This window comes from Brienomyrus brachyistius, chromosome 25, assembly GCF_023856365.1.
Source record: "Brienomyrus brachyistius isolate T26 chromosome 25, BBRACH_0.4, whole genome shotgun sequence".
NCBI lineage: Eukaryota > Metazoa > Chordata > Actinopteri > Osteoglossiformes > Mormyridae > Brienomyrus > Brienomyrus brachyistius.
The window spans coordinates 3,490,257-3,512,136 of record NC_064557.1 but is presented as its reverse complement, the minus strand read 5'-3'; the positions used below and the strand labels follow the sequence as shown (position 1 = coordinate 3,512,136).

The 21,880-nt window shown below is 44.7% G+C and overlaps 1 protein-coding gene across 16 annotated transcripts in view; it reads right to left on the bottom strand.

Moving 5' to 3' along the window:
* The window catches only part of LOC125720529 (adhesion G protein-coupled receptor L3-like), a 165,128-nt gene that overhangs the window by 86,677 nt on the left and 56,571 nt on the right, over positions 1-21,880 (bottom strand). For all 16 annotated transcript variants that reach the window (XM_048996038.1, XM_048996043.1, XM_048996045.1 and 13 more), the window contains one exon: positions 18,006-18,219. In XM_048996038.1, the coding sequence (XP_048851995.1) occupies positions 18,006-18,219 (214 nt within the window). The remainder of the gene's footprint in view (positions 1-18,005; positions 18,220-21,880) is intronic.

Sequence of the window (21,880 nt, the reverse complement as noted above, 5' to 3'; positions counted from 1 at the left end):
ACACACACACACACACACACACAAACATCAATATGTATAAAACCAGTACCAGTCAAAGGTTTTTACACACACTAACATTTTACACATTTGCATGCTACTCACTTAACATTTGCTAAAAATACACTCAATATTCTTTGCTATCAAATAAATATATATACAATATGTCCGCCATTTGAGTATCTTCATTAGCAAGAAAATGTCAGATCTTTGATTCATCAAAGTAACCTCCTCTAGCATATATAACGCAGAGAAAATGTGAGGTGTGTGTGTGTGAGTATACCTTACCTTATGGGGACACAATGTCCCCACAATGTGATGAATATCCGTTTTTTATTTTCTCTTATGGCGACCAGTTTCCTAACCCTAACCCAACTCAATTTAATAAAAATCCACGACTGCAATGAGAAAACCAAAAATGCAAAAACTCTTGCATTTAGTTTGGTTACTTATGGTTATGGTTAGTGCAGGGTGAGGGTTAAGGTTGTCATAGTTAGCGTTAGCATTTTTCCCATAGAAATGAATGAGCGGTCCCCATAAGGATATGTTTACCAGACATGAGTGTGTGTGTCTATTTATATAAATGTACGTATAAATATGTCATATGGAGACCAGAAGCTGGTTCTCTCCCAGAGCCGTGCAGATCATTCCGCTTCGTCTTTGGTTGTTGTTTTTTCATCCTGTCCTCTACTCCTCCCTCACGGTCACCGAGCTCCGCCAGACCATCGCTTTCATCTCTCCCTTTATCATTTCTCTATACCCTTTGTGGCATCTTTGGGACCCACTTCGTTAACCCCTCCCCTTTCCCACACGGGCACAGAAAAAGAAACAAAAAAAGTTTTACTCCCATTAGGCCGCAACAGTGCACTAGTTTAGTGGGAAGGAAGAAGATGGTTTAAAAATTGTGCAGCCTCTGACTTCCTTGTGGGCGTTTCACCTGCCCTGGAGAACATACGTCAACTGTGACCACAATAGGGATACAAACAGAATTACTGTGCCTGATGTTGCCTGAACCACAACAAAAGAGATATGATTACCCTCCTCCATTAGCCGACATCTTTAAGCTTGTCTGAAGCTATAACAAAAGGGAGAGATCTCCACCGATTCCCCAGCCAGGGTGGAGATGATCGCTTTCTTTGCGTGATCGAGTTGCCCCTTATCCAATTTTTTTTTTGAGGCTGGAGATACGAGAATCCCAGACAGTGTGATTCTCACAAAGACGCGTCCAGCGGAAGACAAAGGGATGAAGGCAGAAGCACCGAGGAGCTACGCAGCCTAGCCGAGGATCTGGAGTGTAACTAATGCCTGACTTTTCTACAGCACGGAGCAGCATCAGGGGGAAAAAATAAATAAACCTTCCGGATGTTTCATCGCTCTTCCTTCCCTCTGAGCGGTTGGCCGTGTCTGCGGTCCAGTGTGATGCATTTCTTCTAGGTACCTTCTCAAAGATTAGGTGCTTGACCGGACAGCGTATTTGGTAAATTCGATGCCCTCCCCAGCCCAAATCCTTCTGATCACATGACTACAGGCATCACCTCAGTATACTGCGGCATTACTCGGTCCATAAAACTTTCTCATGGACTTGCAGAAAAGTATGCGAGTGCTCCGGTATCTTTCAACCAACACTCAGACTGCAGATAAACAGCTAAAATGTTAAATATGAGCAACTGAGTAAACAAGAATAAGACAAATGTGAAGCCCACTGTCCCCTAACCCCTTGGCCCAGAAACATGTATGCGATTTAGGCGCTAGTCAGTGATCGGCAGTTACAGAATCTACCCACACTTCCATTGCGTATTACATACATAAAACGAATTCCATGTATCTCGCCTTCGTGTTCTAGAAGGAAAAAAAAATGACCCAAACACAGATCATAAGAACAAGTAAACAAGATATATATTCCAAACTGAAATAAAGCAAATTATTGAGAAGGACGAGGAATTTGTTAAACCGTAAATCAAGCTTCTCACTTATAGATTAGCTTATTCTGTTTTTATATCTTTCAGAAGAATACGTTTACTGATTGGCTTGAAGTGAAACTTGTTTGGCATTTGCTCTCTAAACAGCTCAACCTTTCTAAAAATACTTCTACTCCCCGAGCCTGGACTTGCTATGTTAAACCCTAAAACAAAGAACAGGACACTATGATGACGATCTACAACGTGCGGAATACAATGGAGAGGCGACAAAGGTGTCATCGGCACCTCAAAACTGTTTTGTTTTAATTGCCGGAAACAAGTTCGTTACCACTTTAGTTCATTTGCACCTGCAGACAGGTGTGATTACCGGCAGGGTCCTACTGGCTGTGGATTGATTAGTCCGTTTGTGTGCGGTTCAAAAACTGCATAGGAGGTTTGATGAGTATATAACACTTATTAATAAATGGGACCCCTTGCCTTTTCCAAAAGTGCAAAAAGAGTGACATGTAAGTCTATATTAAAATATTAAAAGGTCTAAATACTGAAGGTTATTTTTGAACTTTGCGTGCAATTTTAGAGGCTCGCAATTTACATTGATTTCATGGCCTGTTTTTTTTACATTTTTTTTTCTATTTCTTTATTAAAAGCCATATTTTGGAAGCTAGACCATATGCATGATGCTACAAACAAATATTGATCATTCTTTTGCTTTCGAGGACAGATGAAATGGCTGATATTGTTGGAAAACAGCTAGGAACATTCTGTTGTACTTCGTTGTCGAGGTAAACCTCAAAAAAGAGATCTATTTCTAACTGGCCTGAGTCAACTATTATAATTAACGTCAAATAAAATGTAAGCAAAAAATAGCAGAACGAAACATATTTGACCACCCGATCTAACGGTCCACCCACCATTCAAGTTTTCGTGGAGGTTTAAAAAGAATTTTGTTTAAATTCTGCACAATCAGAAAATTTTCAGTAACCTTATGAATAAAATTTTCATATTTACTTGTGGAAATGAACAAAACAGATTTTCCTCTACAGATCTGTTAGATATCAGTCACAGGGGTTTTGCGTACCAAGCAGAAGGACGCAATGTACGTTGAGCTCCGCTACGTACCGTAGGTAAAGTGCGCTTTCAAAACTCTCCACTTCTGGTTCAGAAGATTTAAAGCCAGTTTTCTCTGCACTGTAAAATCTTAATTACTCACCCGAAGTTTAACATTTAAAGCAAATGAATCATGCTCATCCGATAACAGAATATAAATACCAGGCTGGAAACGAAACTGGACGACCAACAGTCAATGACCCTTTCGCTAATTCAGAGCTCTAGAAAAGATTAAGAGGCACTTTTATGTAAGTTCAAAAAGATGGGAGGGGAAAAAAAAAATCGACTCCCACGTCGCATTCCACGGGGGAGGAGGTAGCGGTGATGTGGTCGACGCTGAAATGAAAGACCCCCTCTTCAGAGGGCCAGCTAGGCTCGTATAAATCCACGTAAGATCAGCCGGAGATAAGGCAGCTGACGGCACAACAGCAGAGGGGGCTTGTTTTTCGGTAATAAAGAAACTCCCCGCTTCACCGTATACGGCCATTACTCTGAGTGGGGGACGAGTGACCTGGTAAATTAGTCAGGACTAGTGGGGGCAGCCAGTGTGGCACGGAGCGATGCTAGATTCGAGGGACTAATTAATTAGGTTTGCAATTAGAGGGAAACAAAAAATGATAAATTACTGACGGAGAGGGCTGCAAAGCATTATGGGTAGTTGAGAGAATGAGGTATGAATAAAACTCATCTCGCGCTGATGATGGTAAATAAGAAGGTCATCACAGGGTGGGGTGCGATGCGTCTGAAAGACAGAGTTGACCCCCCCACCCCGTCTCACACATTTCATCGCAGTAGCTGCCTTTCAAAACCCAGGCGTGTGTGTGTGTGTGTGTGTACAACAGCGTGTGTGTGTGTGTGTACGAGCGTGTCAGGCTGTGTGTATGTATGACTGTCTGCCTGTTTGTGTGTGTGTGTGTGTGTACGAGCGTGTCAGCCTGTGTGTATATATGAGTGTCTGCCTGTTTGTGTGTGTGTGAGTGTGTGTGTATAACAGCGTGTGTGTGTACAACAGCGTGTGTGTGTGTGTGTGTACGAGCGTGTCAGCCTGTGTGTATGTATGACTGTCTGCCTGTTTGTGTGTGTGTGTGTACGAGCATGTCAGGCTGTGTGTATGTATGACTGTCTGCCTGTTTGTGTGTGTGTGTGTACGAGCATGTCAGGCTGTGTGTATGTATGACTGTCTGCCTGTTTGTGTGTGTGTGAGTGTGTGTACGAGCATGTCAGGCTGTGTGTATGTATGACTGTCTGCCTGTTTGTGTGTGTGTGTGTGTGTGTACGAGCGTGTCAGCCTGTGTGTATGTATGACTGTCTGCCTGTTTGTGTGTGTGTGTGTGTGTACGAGCGTGTCAGCCTGTGTGTATATATGAGTGTCTGCCTGTTTGTGTGTGTGTGAGTGTGTGTGTATAACAGCGTGTGTGTGTACAACAGCGTGTGTGTGTGTGTGTGTACGAGCGTGTCAGCCTGTGTGTATGTATGACTGTCTGCCTGTTTGTGTGTGTGTGTGTACGAGCATGTCAGGCTGTGTGTATGTATGACTGTCTGCCTGTTTGTGTGTGTGTGTGTGTGTGTGTACGACCGTATCAGCCTGTGTATGTATGAGTGTCTGCCTGTTTGTGTGTATGTGTGTGTGTGCATGTGCAAGCGTGTCTGCTTGTTTGTGTGTGTGTGTACGAGCATGTCTCTCTGTGTGCGGTTATGAACGTTTCCGCCTGTCTGTCTGTGTGTGTGTTTATGAGCATGTCGGATTGTTTGTGTGTGTATAAGTGTGTCTGGCTGTTTGTCTGTGTGTGAGCATGTCTGTGAGTGTGTGTGAGTGTGTGTGTGTGAGTGTGTGTGAGTGTGTGAGTGTGTCCACGACACTGTTCCCATTTCCCCTCCCCACTTTTTACTCCCCTGTAAGAATTTAGCGGCTAAAATTAGCCCCGATATATTTCACTGATTGCGGTGACCTTCTCAAGAGACCTTCTCAAAATCAGAGCCGCTGCGGCAAACTCCACTCTCCGCCCGCCGTGCCCGGCAAGCTCATGAATTTCATCCTCTTGCTGATAAAATGGCGGCATGAACGTTGATGGGGAGGGCGGGGGGGGGGGATGGGGGGGGGATAAAATTGCTTCAGCCTTTTCTGCTGAAAAGAGACCCTGTTTGTTCCACAAAATAACCGAGAGCCCTGTGAAGCCATACAGCTTATTTCTTAAAAAGTGCACGCGGAGTCACAAATAAAAATAAAAATAACATTCTCGGCTCCAAGGCGGCCCCTTTTCATCGCGTCAGAGCTTGGAAATCCTGGAAGGAACACACAATAAATCCTAATATACTTCATACTAGACACACACAATCCGGTGAGACCTTACGCACATATTTCACTTGCCTTCTAGGTAACCATAGAAACCCCATAGAAATGTCCAATTCCAGAGAACAAGCCTTTCTGATTCCTTGCACATCACCACATTCCTTTGCTGTCTTTGGGAGCAGTAATGGCCTATTAGCCTCACATCCCAACATACGCGACATCAGAAAACTCCGCCAATTATAGCCGGTTAACTAATAATTGTGTGTGTGTGTGTGTGGGGGGGGGGGGGGGGGCTCTTACTTTTTAACTGAAATTGCAGACGAGCAAATAGTAGCTGATGGAAGGTACATCTTAAGATTAATAAAGGCTCTTATCTGGTGGACAGCAGTGTGCATGCAGACGCAGTAAGAACGCATATGTCTGCTCTCTTTCATCCTGTTATGGACTGATTGGCTCCAACATGAGCCTTTCTAGACCCGTTCCATGTTGACAGATATCTACTAGTCCTTTAACTCACATTCCTGTACATGCGAAAATACATCAAATACAATAACAGCACTTAACAACACATGGGATATTCATCTAGTTACGGAAACAGCATCTGCAAATATATCAGTAAAATGGCAATGATCGATACTTCAAAGAAGCTAAACAGAATTTAAATTAATTGAAGAATGTTGCTCTGTGAGGCGTATGACGTATGACATCGGCACGAAGCTTTACGGTGCCTAAAGGACAGCCATGTGCTGTGTGGCTAGCTTTCTTCATAAGCGCTAACGATGTGAGATGATTGTTTTGGGGCCACAGAGCAGTTATTAAGTCCCCCGCTTTTTAAAAAGATGATGAAATTACTGAGCAGGAGCGTGTCGCTCTCGAAACAGCGTTCCCGTTTAAGATCGCCGTCTCCCAGTCCGCCGGCGACTGCGCGCTCCAAGTTTCGCCGCGCAAATTTATGCAAACGAGGCAGAGGAAATGCGAGCGAGACAGTCTGGAGGACACGGAAAAAAAGATGGGAGCAGACTATTGGGAGGCGCCTTCCAGCCGAGGGCCAGGACGAGGGCTCGGTGCTGCTTTGCGAAGTGACAGGATGAGCATGACATCGAGCCCCACGCAGCCGCGCGCTCCCCTCGTCCCCGTCACCAGCGTCAGAACACCCCCGCCTCCGCGGCTTAACACGCTTCAGGAACGGCTCTAAAGAGAACCGATTTATGCAAATCCGAAAAAAAAAAAGACATGAAATTAAGGTTAATGAACACCTGCATAAAAACGATCAAGCCAGTCAAATCCAGTTGTCATAAGGTTGAAAATAAGAGCAAACGAAACAAAGGCACAATTACTGCAGAGCTCTGTTTGGCAAGACAGATCAACAGATCATTGCTACTAATTAATCAGCAGATTTAAAGCCTTGCATGACATCCATGACAACAGCTCTGCCTACAGGACGTAATAAAAGCAAAATCTGTGTCCTTGTAAGCGCACCCTTTTCGGAATGCAGTAAACAGATCTGCTCTAAGGTTTGCCTTATAATACTGGAACAAGATCATTCGATTATAATTTCTGTGTGATGGAGAATCGAAAGCGGGGTCAGACGGTCCCTAGAGCAACTTGGGGCTTAAGGACCTTATTCAATGAAAAAATGACTCTGCCGACCTGGGGATCTGAACCAGTAACCTTCCGATCTGATCCTAACCTGCTCAGCCACACAGCGAACCCCCAGCAGACCTGAGCCAGAACCGAACCAGGCGCTGAAATGCACAGCCCTGTCACAATATCGGGATCTTTGGAACTCGCTAACACATCATAGCCACAATGTCTTTGAATATCTTGAAGGTGGCCGGGGGGGGGGGGGGGGGGGGGGGGCGCGACCTGGCCCCACACAGGCGCAGATGGCTATTTTTATTGACGGTTTCCTGCATGGCCCTAATTACACCGCCGAGCCGAACCGACAGGGAGGCCCGCCGGGCTCAGCTGAGCGGCTCCCCCCGGCGGTACCGGCTTCCCGGGACCGCTGCAGCTCTATGTAGGCCAGCGCCATGTTTGGCCTAATTCGGCGCCGGGGGAGAGCAGAGCTGACACTCTTTGCGTTCTGCGGTGGGGGCTCGTCGTGGAGAAGCAGAGTCGGGTGGTGTGGCTGCTGGTTATAAGATAAGTTATATGATACATCCTGAGAGGCTAACAGCCCCCCCCCCCGAGTCGCCGGCCCCCGTGTCTCCCCCACAATATACTACGCGCGTTACTGGCAGTGAAAAAATAGTCTAAAATAAAACCTTATACCATTTATCCATCTCCCCTAGCCACTCAGGCAACAGAGCACCACATCGATATACCGCTTCAAAAATAAACGTTGCGATCTGAGAGCATGGCACACCAAGGCGGTGGTGTGACTGCCCGCCCCGAGTGTGGGCACAGCGAAGCGAAACAGCCTACTCCCCCCCCCCCCCCCCCCGCATGTGACGTGCTGCGTCGTCCAGCCCGCCCCCTGCTGCCAGCGATATTTATACATTTCGGTCATTATATTTATGGACCGTGTGAAACGTTCGCAAGCTTCCGTCTGTACTGAACTGAAGGTAGTGGAATTCAAAATGTTACATTGTTACAATACAGAAGGTATATAACAAAGAAAAAGCATCATTGTTACTATAATAATAAAAATAATGATAATAATACAGGTTGTTGTTATTGTCATTATCGTTGTTGTTGGTAAAAGATGATAAAAGATGGCGTGATGACCTCACAACTCCAGAGTTGGGTTCGAATCCTTCTGTTTGTGTGTGTGTATGTGTGTCATGTATACTGTAGATTGCATTATGGGGACAAAAATGTCCTCACAATGTTATAAAAACTTTTTATTTTTACATTGTGGGGACCATTTCTTTGGTCCCCACAAGAGAAAACTCAAATTTTAACTCAAAAGGTTTGTATTTTGTTTGGTTACTTATGGTTAAGGTTAGGGCTGTGCAGGGGTTCGAAATGAAGGGATGGTCCCCACAAAGACATGAATACGCATGTCCGCTAGGCCGAGTGGATAGATTTTGTGTCGCCTCGTGACACCGTCCAGGATACACGCTTGGAAGATGGAAAGATGATAATCAAATCTTTTTATTAGCTGGTTGGGCTTTTTTACCATTGTTTGTACAGAGTAGTGAGAATGAGTAAATCATTGGGTTGGACAGTTTTTGGTTTTCACTGCCTTCCAAGCCAACAGAGACTTGGTAAGATGCAGAGGCAACAAAGAAAACATTTGCCGCTTTGAAGTTGCTCTGTTTTTCAAGTGGGTTGCATTTTCTGTAGTTTATAATATTTATCTTGCATGAAGCATAAATGTCCTCAACATAAGATCCACATTAAACAGTTGACTCTGCACACTGCGGAGCTTGGCAGCCTGCAGATGATTATTTTTCGATAAGGATACGAGATTAAATACCGATTATGTCATTTTGTCCCAAAACTAGGGATTTAAAAATGAAAATGATGTGTTTAGAGTCTCAAACGCGGGGAAGTGAGGCAATTAGCTTGTGCTAGCAAGCGTCCTCCTACACGGTGTCACCTCCGCGACATGCAGTCGCTGCGCGTCCATGCGCGAAAACCTGCGATTTAGTCATTTTGCACGCCAATCATCCCGCGCCAAACAGACCAGAAAATTGTTATGACCATTTGAAGACAAATAAATTTCAAAATCGATCAAACGCCCACTGGCGTGAAATTAAAAAAATATAAATTATTATAAATATAATTAAAAATAAATAAACGATTTATCCATTCAGTTTCCTGCCTATAGAAATGTAAACATACCGGCATCAGTGTGCCACTGGTTGTCTTTTGCATTAATCATTCTTGTTATCCTTCAAAGTAGGTAATGCTTACCTGGACAAAGTCCGCATTTAACTTGGGATCACACTTCGTCCTACAAATTCTTTTGAGTTCTGCTATAGTTATACGGGCAGCACGGTGGCTTAATGAGAGATTGTCGGTTCCGTTCCTCTCCTGCCCATCTGCTTGAGTGCGATTCACACATGCGTGTCCGCTTCCCCCAGCTCCCCCGGCTTCTCCTCACAGTCCAAAGCTGTGAATCGAGGTCTCTGAGCTGACCTTGGTGAGTGTGCGTGCCCCCGTGATGTGCTGGCACCTCCTCCAGGGCCATGCCCTGCGATGGGCCCCAGACACATTGTCATCCTACACTGCAGGGAGTATTGTAAGGTACACAGGAATACTAGCATAGGTGTGGGGAATAAGGTATGGAGCAGGACACCGCTTTACGTGAGGATGCCTGCTAATGCAGGAGCTCTGCCGCAAACGTCCCTCGTACGATAGCAGATTCACTAAAGAAATGTAACCAGTGATCTCCACTGCAATATCCGCATTTTCAAGGACACCGCTGACAGTTTCATTGTCATTAATGTATTCATTATGTGGTAAAAAAAATATATATTACGTAACCAAAGAGCAGAATTTCCAAAACTCACTTAGCCAGAGGGATGTGTTTTTGAGAAGACTTCTATGGTTTTAGTAAATTTCGGAAATTTAACGAAAGTTCTTGGTTGCGTTACGTGACGACTGGATAAGTTGCCATTGCCAGTACTATATGACGATGAGGCTGACTTTAGGTCACTGGTGATCGGACCTCAAACACAACAATGCTTGGGCTATGTGAGCACTGGAAATCTGCTGTTCAGTTTTATTTATAATTTATTTTTTTTCCAGACAGTCACTGGAGGGTCTTAAGTCTCTTTTTCACACAGATGTACAAAACTGGGGACAGCTACGTGACAGCGCTTATCACTAGGGGAAAAAAAAACTATTTTATGGGAAACTTCAAAATGGTGTGAGGTGGCATTTACGCGAAAGGGTGGGGGCTGCCCTGAGCGTACTTAATGGCATTTGTAATGTTATTTGATTACATTTGTTACTCATATTGCGGACAAATGCCATGACATTTCGACAGGAACCAGGCCTTGATTTCAGGCATGTTAACATGTTACTACACACATCTACTGGTGGCAAATATTCAGCAAATATTAGTAACCCCCCCCCCCCTCACTGAAAGAAAGTTAAGGAATAAACAAGTAATATTAATGAAGAGAGTTTGGGCTAAAGCAACTTTTTTATTTTTACTGAAGGTTGTTAATTGGGGTTCTTCTGGTTACTGTTATTTAAATTTCAGCTAGAGGTCGTTAATTGGTTTTTGACCTCCGTGGTTCAGGAATGTGACAGACGTGGCAGAAGTCTAAAATCCACAAAAATCATGGTACAGATTTTCAAAGGGATTGAAACCAAGTCTACAGGTACAAAAGCAGTTCTGAAAGCAAGGTGATCTCCACCTCACGCCATGGGGAATCTTCAGCATCATGAGTCAGAACCCAACTTCAACGTGGCGGATTAGCGATGCACAGTGAAACACCGTACGTCACCTCAGCAGTGCACGAAGAAAAACACGGGGGAAATACCAATTCCGATCTAAAGCCAAAAATAGCGAAAAAAATTAAACGATAGCTTTGTTAATCATTACGAGGGAATATCGTCGTAAGGTTTGCTTCATCGGAACTGAACGAATCCTATTAGAAAATTGAAAATTCGTAAATTTATGATCAAACACTAAATTATATTACCAAGTACAAGCACAACGCAAACTCAGAGAAAACACAGTGACCCTGGTTTCAACCGACGGCGTGTGAGATGGCGGTCAGCCCCTTCACGCCGTCAAACGCGATTCCCGTCAGCCTCTCCTCCATCACTGTCAGCTCGAGGGAAACTCAGGCGACACTGAAACCGGAGACGATGAGTCAAAGAGAGCAACTGCCAAAGTATGGTGCTCACAGGTGAGCGGACAGGTCCCCCCGGCAGGACCCCGGCAGTCTGATTCCGGCCCCTAGGGGGCGCTGTGGCTGCCGGGGATGTACCGGCTCTGCCAGCCTTCTCAGTCTCGGGGACAGGTGGTGCTGGCAAGGATGCCGGTGGCCAGTGGAAGTCGCTGCACCAACAGGGAGGGAAGAGGGGGCTGGGATTGGCTGGCCCAGAGCCCTGCATTCATGTTCCATTTAGGCCATTGATAAAAAATAAGGGGGTTAGGGAGAGAAAAGTCAGAGCGGGGAAGGGAGGGAGAGAAAGAGAGAAAGAGAGAAAGAGAGAAAGAGGGAGTGACGATCTTTGAATGGCTGACTCAGGCCCACGCTGGAAACCTTCCCAGACGAACAGCTTGAGTCTCCGTTGGACTGGGACGAGGGCGGCGAGTTGGGTCTCCTCCTCCAGGAGGAGATCTCCTCCGCGCGCACAACATGGCCACGGCGAGGAACGACAACACTTCAAAACATGCGGCGGCGATGCGCATCTGCTCGTCCCGGAGCCAGGGAAGATGGCACGGACTCGTGAATAAATGATGGGCACCCGGGGAGGAGAGACGGCTCGCTGTCCACGGCGGATCTGTACACGCAACACCACACAGCGTAACTACAACGGCAAACCGAGCGCTAAATTATCTATTACAATTATACCTTAAAACAGCTAAAAAGTTTACGTTGTTATTATACGTGTATTATCTCGAGGCAGCTTCCTGTCGTACGCTCAGCGAGCAACTGTTCATTCCCTAAAGGGATATGATCAAAGCAGCTAGCGAACTTTCCCCGAGTTTTAACACTTATCCTGCTATTTAACTTTATACTTGAATGACCGGCAAAATGCTAAGAGAAGCTAACATGACGCCGAAGCTTAACTTCAGCAAACTGGCGGGCCTGTCATCGTGGGGCGGTGCTCCCACATAGGGACATGAACGGCAAGCGATGAAGTGGGTGTAGCGGATGTGAACCGGGTGAGAGCCCCCCCCGTCTGTCAATTTTTCAAAAAGTCAGTGCAGGAGGTCAGCATGAATCGTGAATTAAGGCAGTGATCATGCTGACTGATTAAGCTCAAACGGATGAATTACACAACGAATCTCGCAACCCCATTTCCGAAGACAAAATGACTCTGTCTGATACTCGCTTTGCATGCATTTACTTACACGCGCGTATAAACAGTCCTGCCACTGCATAAAACTCCTGTCCCGCTGAACCGTCACTGTGTGACTGAACCGATGAACCAAAACAGTAATGAAACTGCTTAAAGGGGAGGCACTGGGCATATTATTAATCACTGCAGAGGTGCACTGCATCCTGCCGGGGCTTCCTGAGTACTAAAATATGGCAGTGCCCAGACACTGCACATTTTCAGCAGCTAATTGGCCCAACTGAAATGCAGTGACTGGGATGCAGTGACCAGTCAAGAAGTGACTGGGAGTGAGAAGAGAAAGAAATAAAGCAGATTGGGGTGGGAGGGGCTGTAATTCCCAGTGATGTCACACATTCCTCTTTAGCCCCTCCTCTCGATGTAACCGCTCCAAGGACGTCCAGAACCGTTCTGTGACGCAGGCAACGAAAACCCTACGCATTCCTTGGTTTTTGCCTGAAAAGTAAATCCCTTAAACAATCCACTCATATGCCAGTTTATCCTTGCACCTGGTATAAGTTTTTATTTAATTTTTTTTATGTTTTGGACATGAAAGAGAGCATGTGGTTTCTTTTGTATGGCAGTAGATAAATCTCATGAACACCACAGCTTAACTATAACATCAAAATTGAACACATCATGCAAAAATATGAGGCTTCTACCCAGAAGACATTCTGCCTGTCGTTATCGCAAGAAAGGGGTGAAACTTGGCCGGTTATGATGGCGAAAGCCCGGCCTACCCCTCCCGGACGATAATTTCTCATTTAGCCATCATGACTCGATGCCTGGACACAGTCCATTTACAGCCGCTAATCATCACAGTTTGACACGACATATCCATCGATTCATGTAGCGGACATCACAGAGCAGCGTTTTGAAACAAGCCTGTGTGCAGTCCGGTGTTCCCCCCCCCCCCCCCGCCCCCCCCGCCCCCCCCCCCCCCCGCCCCCTCTTTATGGCAAATCAAAGCTTTGTTTGTTCAGCCTCTGAAGTACAGAATGTCAACAAAAAACCCAGAAATGCCCCGTAACCGTGTAGCCTAATAGACTGAGGTAGCCATGCTCAGCAATTAGCAGAGCGGAGGTATATCAGGCCTGTATCCTTTGGAAAAATTTTACGTGTCCTTTCATGTGTCTTCGAAAAAGATAAATAAGATAAAGATGATGCTAATAAAAAATAAGTGTTTACGTTAGAGAGCACAGGAACAGTCGGGACAGAAAGCAGAGGCGATATTTAAGTCTCCCTCAGTCTTAGGCCTGCATATTTTTTCATTTAAAATCCGTTACGTAACCTAGCAAGCTCCGAAAGTTTAATTGCGGAGGCTTAAAGTTTTATAAAGGCGGCAGAGGGAGACGGGTGAGATAACAGGACAGAGTAATCAGAGGAGAAAGCCTGGGAGCAGAGCCAGGTCCCACATCCACCCCTGAGCATCTCCGGCAGGGCCGGAGCTGATCTCACTTATCTGGTCTTCTGGAGAAGGGTTATCGCCCCGCATGGCGTCTGACCAAACGCGGACACACAGGTTTAGCTCTGGGTGCAAAACAAAGGATTTTCTCTCTGCCTGCTGGCGTGCGAGTGGGCCATCTCATTATTAGCTTACTGCACCCCCCCCCCCCCCCCCAAAAAAAAATGGCCATCCGAATCTGACCTCCTCATTTCAGTTCATCTTTCATTCCTTTCCTCCCTCTGAACCTCTCTGATCATCCTTCCGTCGTCACACTATCTCATCCTTTGTTGTTTTTCTCTTTCTTTCTCGGAGCTGTTCATCACAAGATCTCGGCCCCAGTGACACGATCGGTCCAGCAGCGGAATAACCTTCCATCCCGGAGCTTTATTTCATTTTTCCCTTAAAGGAAGACATCTTAAATGGCACTTAACCCTTAGTACAATTCGCAAACTCTCCAATATTTCCGGCACTAGCATTTCTCAATAAAAGGCATCTCCGTAACTAAGGCTTCCCATTCATCTATCTAAAAAGAAAAAACTGGTTAACACAAATAATACAGAAAGAACACATGTAATGATAATATTACATTGTGAAACGGTATAAATAAGTAATTATTGTTTCTGTTTAACAGCGTAAAATGGGCCACTTTTACGGCACAGAGCTGTTAAAGTCTTACCACACAAACGCACACTTGTGTTGATTAAAACCTTGCTATTTTTTTTTTTTACCATCTTCAAAATCTTTATTTGAAACTAACGTTTCGAAACGTTCAAACTATCGACTAACGTTTTCCGAAATCCGCGAACATCTTTGATCCCTCCGCTGCCTAATGAAAAATGTGGAGTCCGGTCGCTCAGAAAACCACGAGATCTTACGCTACTCTCTCTCTGTCAGGCTGATTTACTTAGAATCCCCTCCCTGAAAGCTCTTGGTCCGCTGAATGGAACGAGCTGTCGGTAAACTTTTCAGGATGCTCAACATTATTGAGAACTATATACTTTCAACCGCTTTCTGAGGGGTGAGGGCTAGCAAAATGCATTCTATATTCAAGAGTCATACAGATCAGAAGGATTCCAGGCATAATGAGATATCTGAATCACTTTGTCTTTCTACCATTTTATGCATTATTTAATGGCTGACTTGTACACTCATTGATATTTAGAATGCGTGTAGAATCCGAGGAAACAGAAAAAGAAAGATTGAGGTGTGTGATCAGCGAATTGGGACTCAGCGCCTGTGATCAAAAGGTCGCTGGTTCAAATCCTGAGGCAGGCAGTATGATGTCAGTGCGGGGCTCCTGAGCGAGGCCCTTAACCCCCAATGTCTCCAGGGACCGGCTGACCCTCTTTTCTTCAAAAAGTAAAAAAAAAGTTATTTTGGACAAAAAAATAAATAAATAAAAAATAATGTGCTATTGAAACAAAAAGTTGCAAAGGATCTTGAACGACAAAACATTATTTCATCGTTCCTTCATGGACAGTGGGGCAGGACTATCAGCTCGTGCGAAGTGGGGAGTTTTTTCAGAACCGTGACAATCTGCGTCTATGATGTCTAACGCTATGAGCGGCGATGGAGGGCCCAAGGACTCGGCCACAGCAAATGCTAACGTGGGGGTGGGGTTGGAGGTGACGTCACAGCAACTGCTGCTTGACGCTGCCACGTTCAGGGACAGGCGGAGACGGAGCGCAGGATGCAAGAATGACATTAACGCGGTGGAATGCCGTCCTCTTCAGTCACTGGTCTTCATTAATGAATGATAATCAGTCATCTGAAATACTCACATTGATTGCACTGTGGTGAAATTATGGGGAAATTAATTCTGACTAAAAGTCAGTCCATTTTATCTACTGTATATTACGCTTTATTAGATTTTTCATACAAATCTGGGAATGCATTTTATGCCTGCTCTAGCACATGATGCATTATAACCACACCAAGAGATAGGGCTCCTGCATTTATTTATACTTTTGGGGTTTTGATTGGGATTCTGCAGTCGATATAGCACAATAGCCGGGCTAACGCTACAGCTAAAACGGGACCACGCAACATAAAACTTCATTTACTCAGAAACTAGTATTTATTTTTCACGAGCTACTATGGTATTTTGCTGTTATTTTAGGAATATATCACGGCGAAATTAATACATTAAACAACATTTGGCCCAGAATTTAAGACCTAACCAGGTTTAAACGAAGCAAACGAGGTAAGTCAGGGAAGGCCTCGTATCATTTTTATCATCCACGGTGTTGTTCGTCACACCAATACCCAAAGCACGGGGGAGGGGGGGGACTTGGCAGGTTCCTGCGCGTGCTCGTCACATACAGCCGCCGGATACGTTTTCCTGCGCGTGCCCGTTACAGACTGACTGCGTTTTCCTGCGCGTGCCCGTTACATTAAGCCGACATCTGCGCTTTCCTGCCCTTAGCTGCGTATGGCCGCAATAGATTGACTGCGCTGCCCGTGCCCATTGCAGGCTGACTGCACTGTGCTGTACGTGCCCGTTGCAGACTGACCTCGCTGTCCTGCGCGTGCCCGTCACAGACTGACCGCGCTGTCCTGCGCGTATCCGTTCCTGTTTGTGTTGCGGCGCGCCGCCGGGAGAAGGAGCCGCTCAAGCGGAGGCTCAGGCTGCCGCAGCATCATGTTTGCGTCCGCAGAGATTTAACCCCGACACGAAGACGTGCTGCTTTTCCGCCGCGCCTCAGTTCCGATTGGTGCCCGGATTCCCTGTCCGGGCACCGATGGGGTAAATACAGACGTCTGACTGCATACCACATTGTGACTTTGATTTATCTGGGTACGTATAGGTATACTATTCAACGCGGGAGGTGCTGCAAATGGAAAAGGGGCAAAAGATCGGACAATGATGGTGTCTGAAAAAAATCACCGCACGAATATTGTGAGAGTTATGTTGCGTGACAAATGCATTCATACTCCCCATGGATTGCATTGGACACATTTATAATTTACTGCTGATAAACTGGTGAGAACCAAATGTTCACATATTAAATATTAAATGCCTGATTCAAATATGCATAGCATTTTATAAACTGAAAGATTCTGCAGGCCACTTAAACTTTAAAATTTGTTAATAAAATATGTTTAATAGGTAATATATTCTTTCGTCTTTATATGATTTCAATCAAGTAAGGAAACATAGTACTGATATTGCACACATAAAAATATTAATAAAAGAATCTATAATTTCAAAGAACGGCTGTAAAATAAAAGCATTTATATTCTGCCCTTTAATTGATTTTGGTATAATTACAGCATTCTGGGTTTAAAAAGGCAATTTTATCATGGCTATTAAGTGCACCTTAAATAATGACCTGACTGGTCTTAATAATTCAGTTGAACTAATTAACTGTCATCCTTTGAGAATGAACAGGATAGTTGTGTAATCCTTTGTAAAGTCACAGGCGTACACAACGGGGTGTCCGTATTTTAAACATATATCGAGTGACTCATCATAAGCCACCCCTGCTGGTCCATCAAGCTCTATAAAAAAACCGACCCAAGGAACTACAGAACTACGGCTTCCTTAAAGTAAATAGTTATGTTGTACCGAAGCTATCTACGAGGTAAAAAAATAAATAAAATACATAATACATAACAGACTCTTGTTAATGTTTACTTACACGTATGACACCCAGAGGTATTAAACCTGCAAGCAACGTTTTGTAATTTCTCAGGAATAAAATCAATAAATAATTCCTCACAGCTTTCACTTAATTGTAATAGGTGAAGACCTTCATAAATGCATTCCGTTTACAGTTCTACCTAACACTCTCTCGCTCGATTGTTCTTTGCTTCAGAGTATCCATTTTAAATACAGCGTCGTGTCATACGGCCATCCAAAATTCTGACAACCTGTCACTTGAAGTAGGACTCCTCTTCTATTTCCACCACCAGCTATACTAATGGACAATTTAATGTCAGTTCGAGTTTTCTGCATTTGCTCAGGCAGGCCAAATGAGGTACTCGAGATAGGACTGTTATCCATGCGAATGAAATGTAAAAGGTCAGTGTTAGCCCACTGTCCTGCACTGAATGATGCGATCACTCTACCATAGTCTCTAGCCCCCACCTACATCATAGACCCCCATAATTCCATTTGCAAATGTAATCTGTGATCTGTACCTTTAAATACACTTGGGATTCTGGGAATTCTGCTCATAAAGCTTCCTAATTTTTTGTTTGTTTTTATACAAATGAACTGTATTCGAAAAAATACGCTGATAAAGATGTAACGACTGCATTTCCTTACCGCTGGGACATGATCTTATAAGCGTCGGGCAGATAGCACCGCGTGTTCTCCATCTGCACGGGGTCGGCGTCGCAGATCTTGTCGTCCGTCCGCCCGTAGTTGGCGCTTTCGATCATGATGACGTCGGTGCCCGGGCAGCGTAGCTCGATGGGGTAGCTCTCGCAGGACAGCTCCCTCCGTACCACGGCCATGGGGATGGGTGCTCGGCTGAAGGCTGCGGGCCAGAGGCACACACATCGTCAATGACCTTGCTCTGCCACCAGGTGGCAGTAACAGCGCCCATTCGCTACATGCTCCTCCCACTTTGGCGCACCTGTGAAACTGCATTCCAACATTTAAGTAACCAAAATATATAAAAATGCATTTATTATTAACACTTGGTAACTGCTGCGGTCAACTGCCGCTTCTTTCAACTTTGACATAAGGTACAGAATAGGAGGTAATCGGTAAGGCGAAGGTGTAAAGATTTAAGATTTGGATCACTGGCCACTGTGGCAGTCTAAGGAGAGCCCTTCAGGGAATCCGAACCTGAGCCACATATCGTATCATATTTCCAGCTATATAAAGAAACAAAGAGTGGGTTGTAAAGGATGTATGTCAGGCTGATGGAATGGGTACGATGTCATAACAGAAGGGTCCAGTATGCATACACTTGTTTTACTCTTTCCAAGGGCTTTTACAACCCACTCTATATTTTAAAACGCCTTTGTCCTTTTTTATAATAACAGTGATACTTCAAAAGAAAGGCTCACCGAGATTACAAGACATTGACACTGACATTTCAGACGTTGAGCGTGCGGTATGAATTGACTGAAGGATCACTGCGTTTAAAAGCATGTTGCGTATTATCATGAAAACACAACATTGCGGGTCTATGTGCCTATGACTGCGACACTGGACTGCAAAAGCTTTATTCTGTGAAAGAGTAACCATGGTAACATCAACCCCATCCCTCGGCATTACAGTCCTATAGACTGCATTACTGGAGATGTAAAGTCGAGGGCAGAAATCCGACGTGACTCGCTGCTCGGCCCTATCCTTCTCAAGGACTGTGCCAAATTGTGCGAGATGAATCATACAGACAGACATTCCTGGGTAACGGTGGGAGCTGCAGAGTCTCTGACGTGTGACTTAGATTGCGAGGGGGAGCAGAGACCAAACAAGGGTTCGCCAAATTGCTGCATTAGTCGATCAAGAGCGAGACGTTTTAATTCCACCCTGTCATCTGTCTGAGATAAAGCTGATATACAATGACATTTAAGAGTTATCATTAATGTAAAAAAACAGTGGGGCTCTGAGCAGATAGATGGGTCATCTTCTTGTGGCCTTTGATGGAGACCTTTGGACATCGGAGGGTCAATAACCATTCACTTTGTCAATATTTTCTCAACTGTTTACTAATGCTTAGCCAGAAATGTACAACCCATAAAATACTTGCCATTTAAGCCTCCAGAATGAATAACCCAGAAGGGAAGGCAGTGACAGGATAGATGGTCAGGAAGTTTCATTTCACACCGTTCTCATCACCACAAAAAAACCGACGCAATACTTAAAACATTTTTTTTAAATGTAATAGTTTCTAATGTTTTGTAGGTAAGCTACATTGTTGAGGCATGTATTTAAGGAATAAAGCATGTTTGTGGAGTTCGCTAGCAAATGCAGTGCATGATGGGTGATATTTGGAAGCTACATAAATTTCATCATCTGCAGCCGCTGTGACTGGCATAGGCAGGCCTTAGGTGTGAATTTGGAAAGGGAGGCACGGTCCATTTGTACAGATGTTCTGCCACTGCCACCAGTTCATCTAACTGCATGTGTTTGGACTGCAGAAAGATAGCAGAGTATGACACATACAAAGGAAGAGCACCCAAATTCTACATGCATGCACTGAATAGTGCACCCTGCTGGTAGGAGGCCAGAATGTCAATCACCGAGCCACCCCACATAAAACCATATTTCTTATGAATAATTTAAATAGAACATAGTAATGTATGCAAGCACAAAACATTTCAGTGGGAGAGGGACAATCAGCTATCTATGTGCACTCTGGTCTTCCGATTGTTAAGACTACATTTGTATTTTCACAGGAGATTAACAATTCCATTAATAAGGCAATTTTTCCTTTCCTGGTAATTAAATCCTGCACGTAACAGGAAAATTAAACTGCCAATACACATGACTGCCAATCAGATTTATTGAACAAGTAATAAATCCGAGTAGCCTGTTGATTTTTGTGACCGATCAGAGAAAACATTAGGAGTTTATCTGCGGCTGAGGGGGGTGAGAGATTGACTCATACCGAAAGCTCCACACTATAACAGACAACCAGAACTATAAATAGGGTTATTGCATGTTGAAATACAAGCTAAAAAAAATGAAATAGTGATTTTTAAGTAAGACAACCATAATTAGAACATTAAAAAATACCTTTTTAGATTATTTTTTTCCCTCCCAAAAATGAACAAGTCTTCAACATGAGAGAATTGCTACACTGTACTGCACACTGTACTGCTGTTACACTGCAGCAAGACTGTTTCATTTCGGCATAAAAACAAGGTAAAAAAAATAACACGTACAATGAAATACTATCTCTGGCATGTTTTTCCCTCCCTAATAATAGCTCTGGGAGCAGAATCCTAAAGGCTGATAAGCGAGAAGCAGGTAGAAAACCTGCTTCCATTCAAACCGGCTCTCCACTTCACGTTTTCATCGACTGGCTGTCTGGCCAATAAAACATGAAACACTTCCATCCCTGGACCTGTTCTGGGTCGTGTGGTGCGTCCTTGGCCAACTTCATCAGTGGGTCAAGAATCAGCAAAACGTTTGGCCATATTTTAATTTTTAAAAAAAAAATAAAAGCCACTTTCGGTTACAGATGTCAGAGGATAAGCTTGGTAGAGGCAGTAAATCTGACCGAATGACACTTTGTTCAGTAAAGGAGTTCAAATCACCTACTAAGCGCGGAAATGTCGCATGCTGAATTTTTTTGTGGGACATGGCAGACGTTAATGGGCACGTTTAGAGATGCTGTCGGTGTCCTGATGACGACGATGCTGGCGTATGAGCATGTGGCATGTAGCTGTCAATCTCCCTTGCCAGCAGCGCCCTGGGAAAATGGGACAATGGACCAAAACGTGCGGCGGTCGCAACATTAACGTCAGGGTCTCCGATAAATTCCGCATGATGGATGCGGCTATTTAGGGCCGTCTGCATTCGACGGGAACGCATCTGAATGCTGTGCTCTTCCGCGCCCATTTCGCCGCCGACATTTCAGTTGGCACTGATATAATTCATGAATCCATTACGCGCCCATACATTTTTAACACGCCCCGTATCCAATATTCATCCCGATGAAATCCAGAGGAGCGCAAAGATCAAGGCCTGGGTACAAACCCAGACAGGATAGCTGTACTCATTCACACAGGCACACCTCCCTGGCAATTTAAAGTCACCGGTTCACCGAAAATCTGTATAAACACAGAGACGACGTATAAAATATGCCCCCGCAGCACAAACTCTTAAAGCAAAGCCACACCAGTGAAGTGACACGTAAGGCGCGGGATTTCACGTTTATTTAGCTCGTGCTTTTATTCAACTGCCCGTGTCAGAATCCATGAGATGGTTCATCAAGTCAGCAGAGGAAGCCGGCGTGAGAATCAATGTGTACCAGTTCAGTCTGCTAGCCCTTCAGCATTGAGGTACAGCCACGTGGAAACTTAATCTGCCGTGAAAACGGCTTTCTTCCCGTTTACGATAAAATAAGACGAAATCCTAACATCAGCAACACGGGAAATGTCGCGGTCCTCCTTCGGAAACCTCATCGCGAGAGACGGGCGAACATCACCAAAGGGAGTGTGTCCTCTTTGAGCCGAATG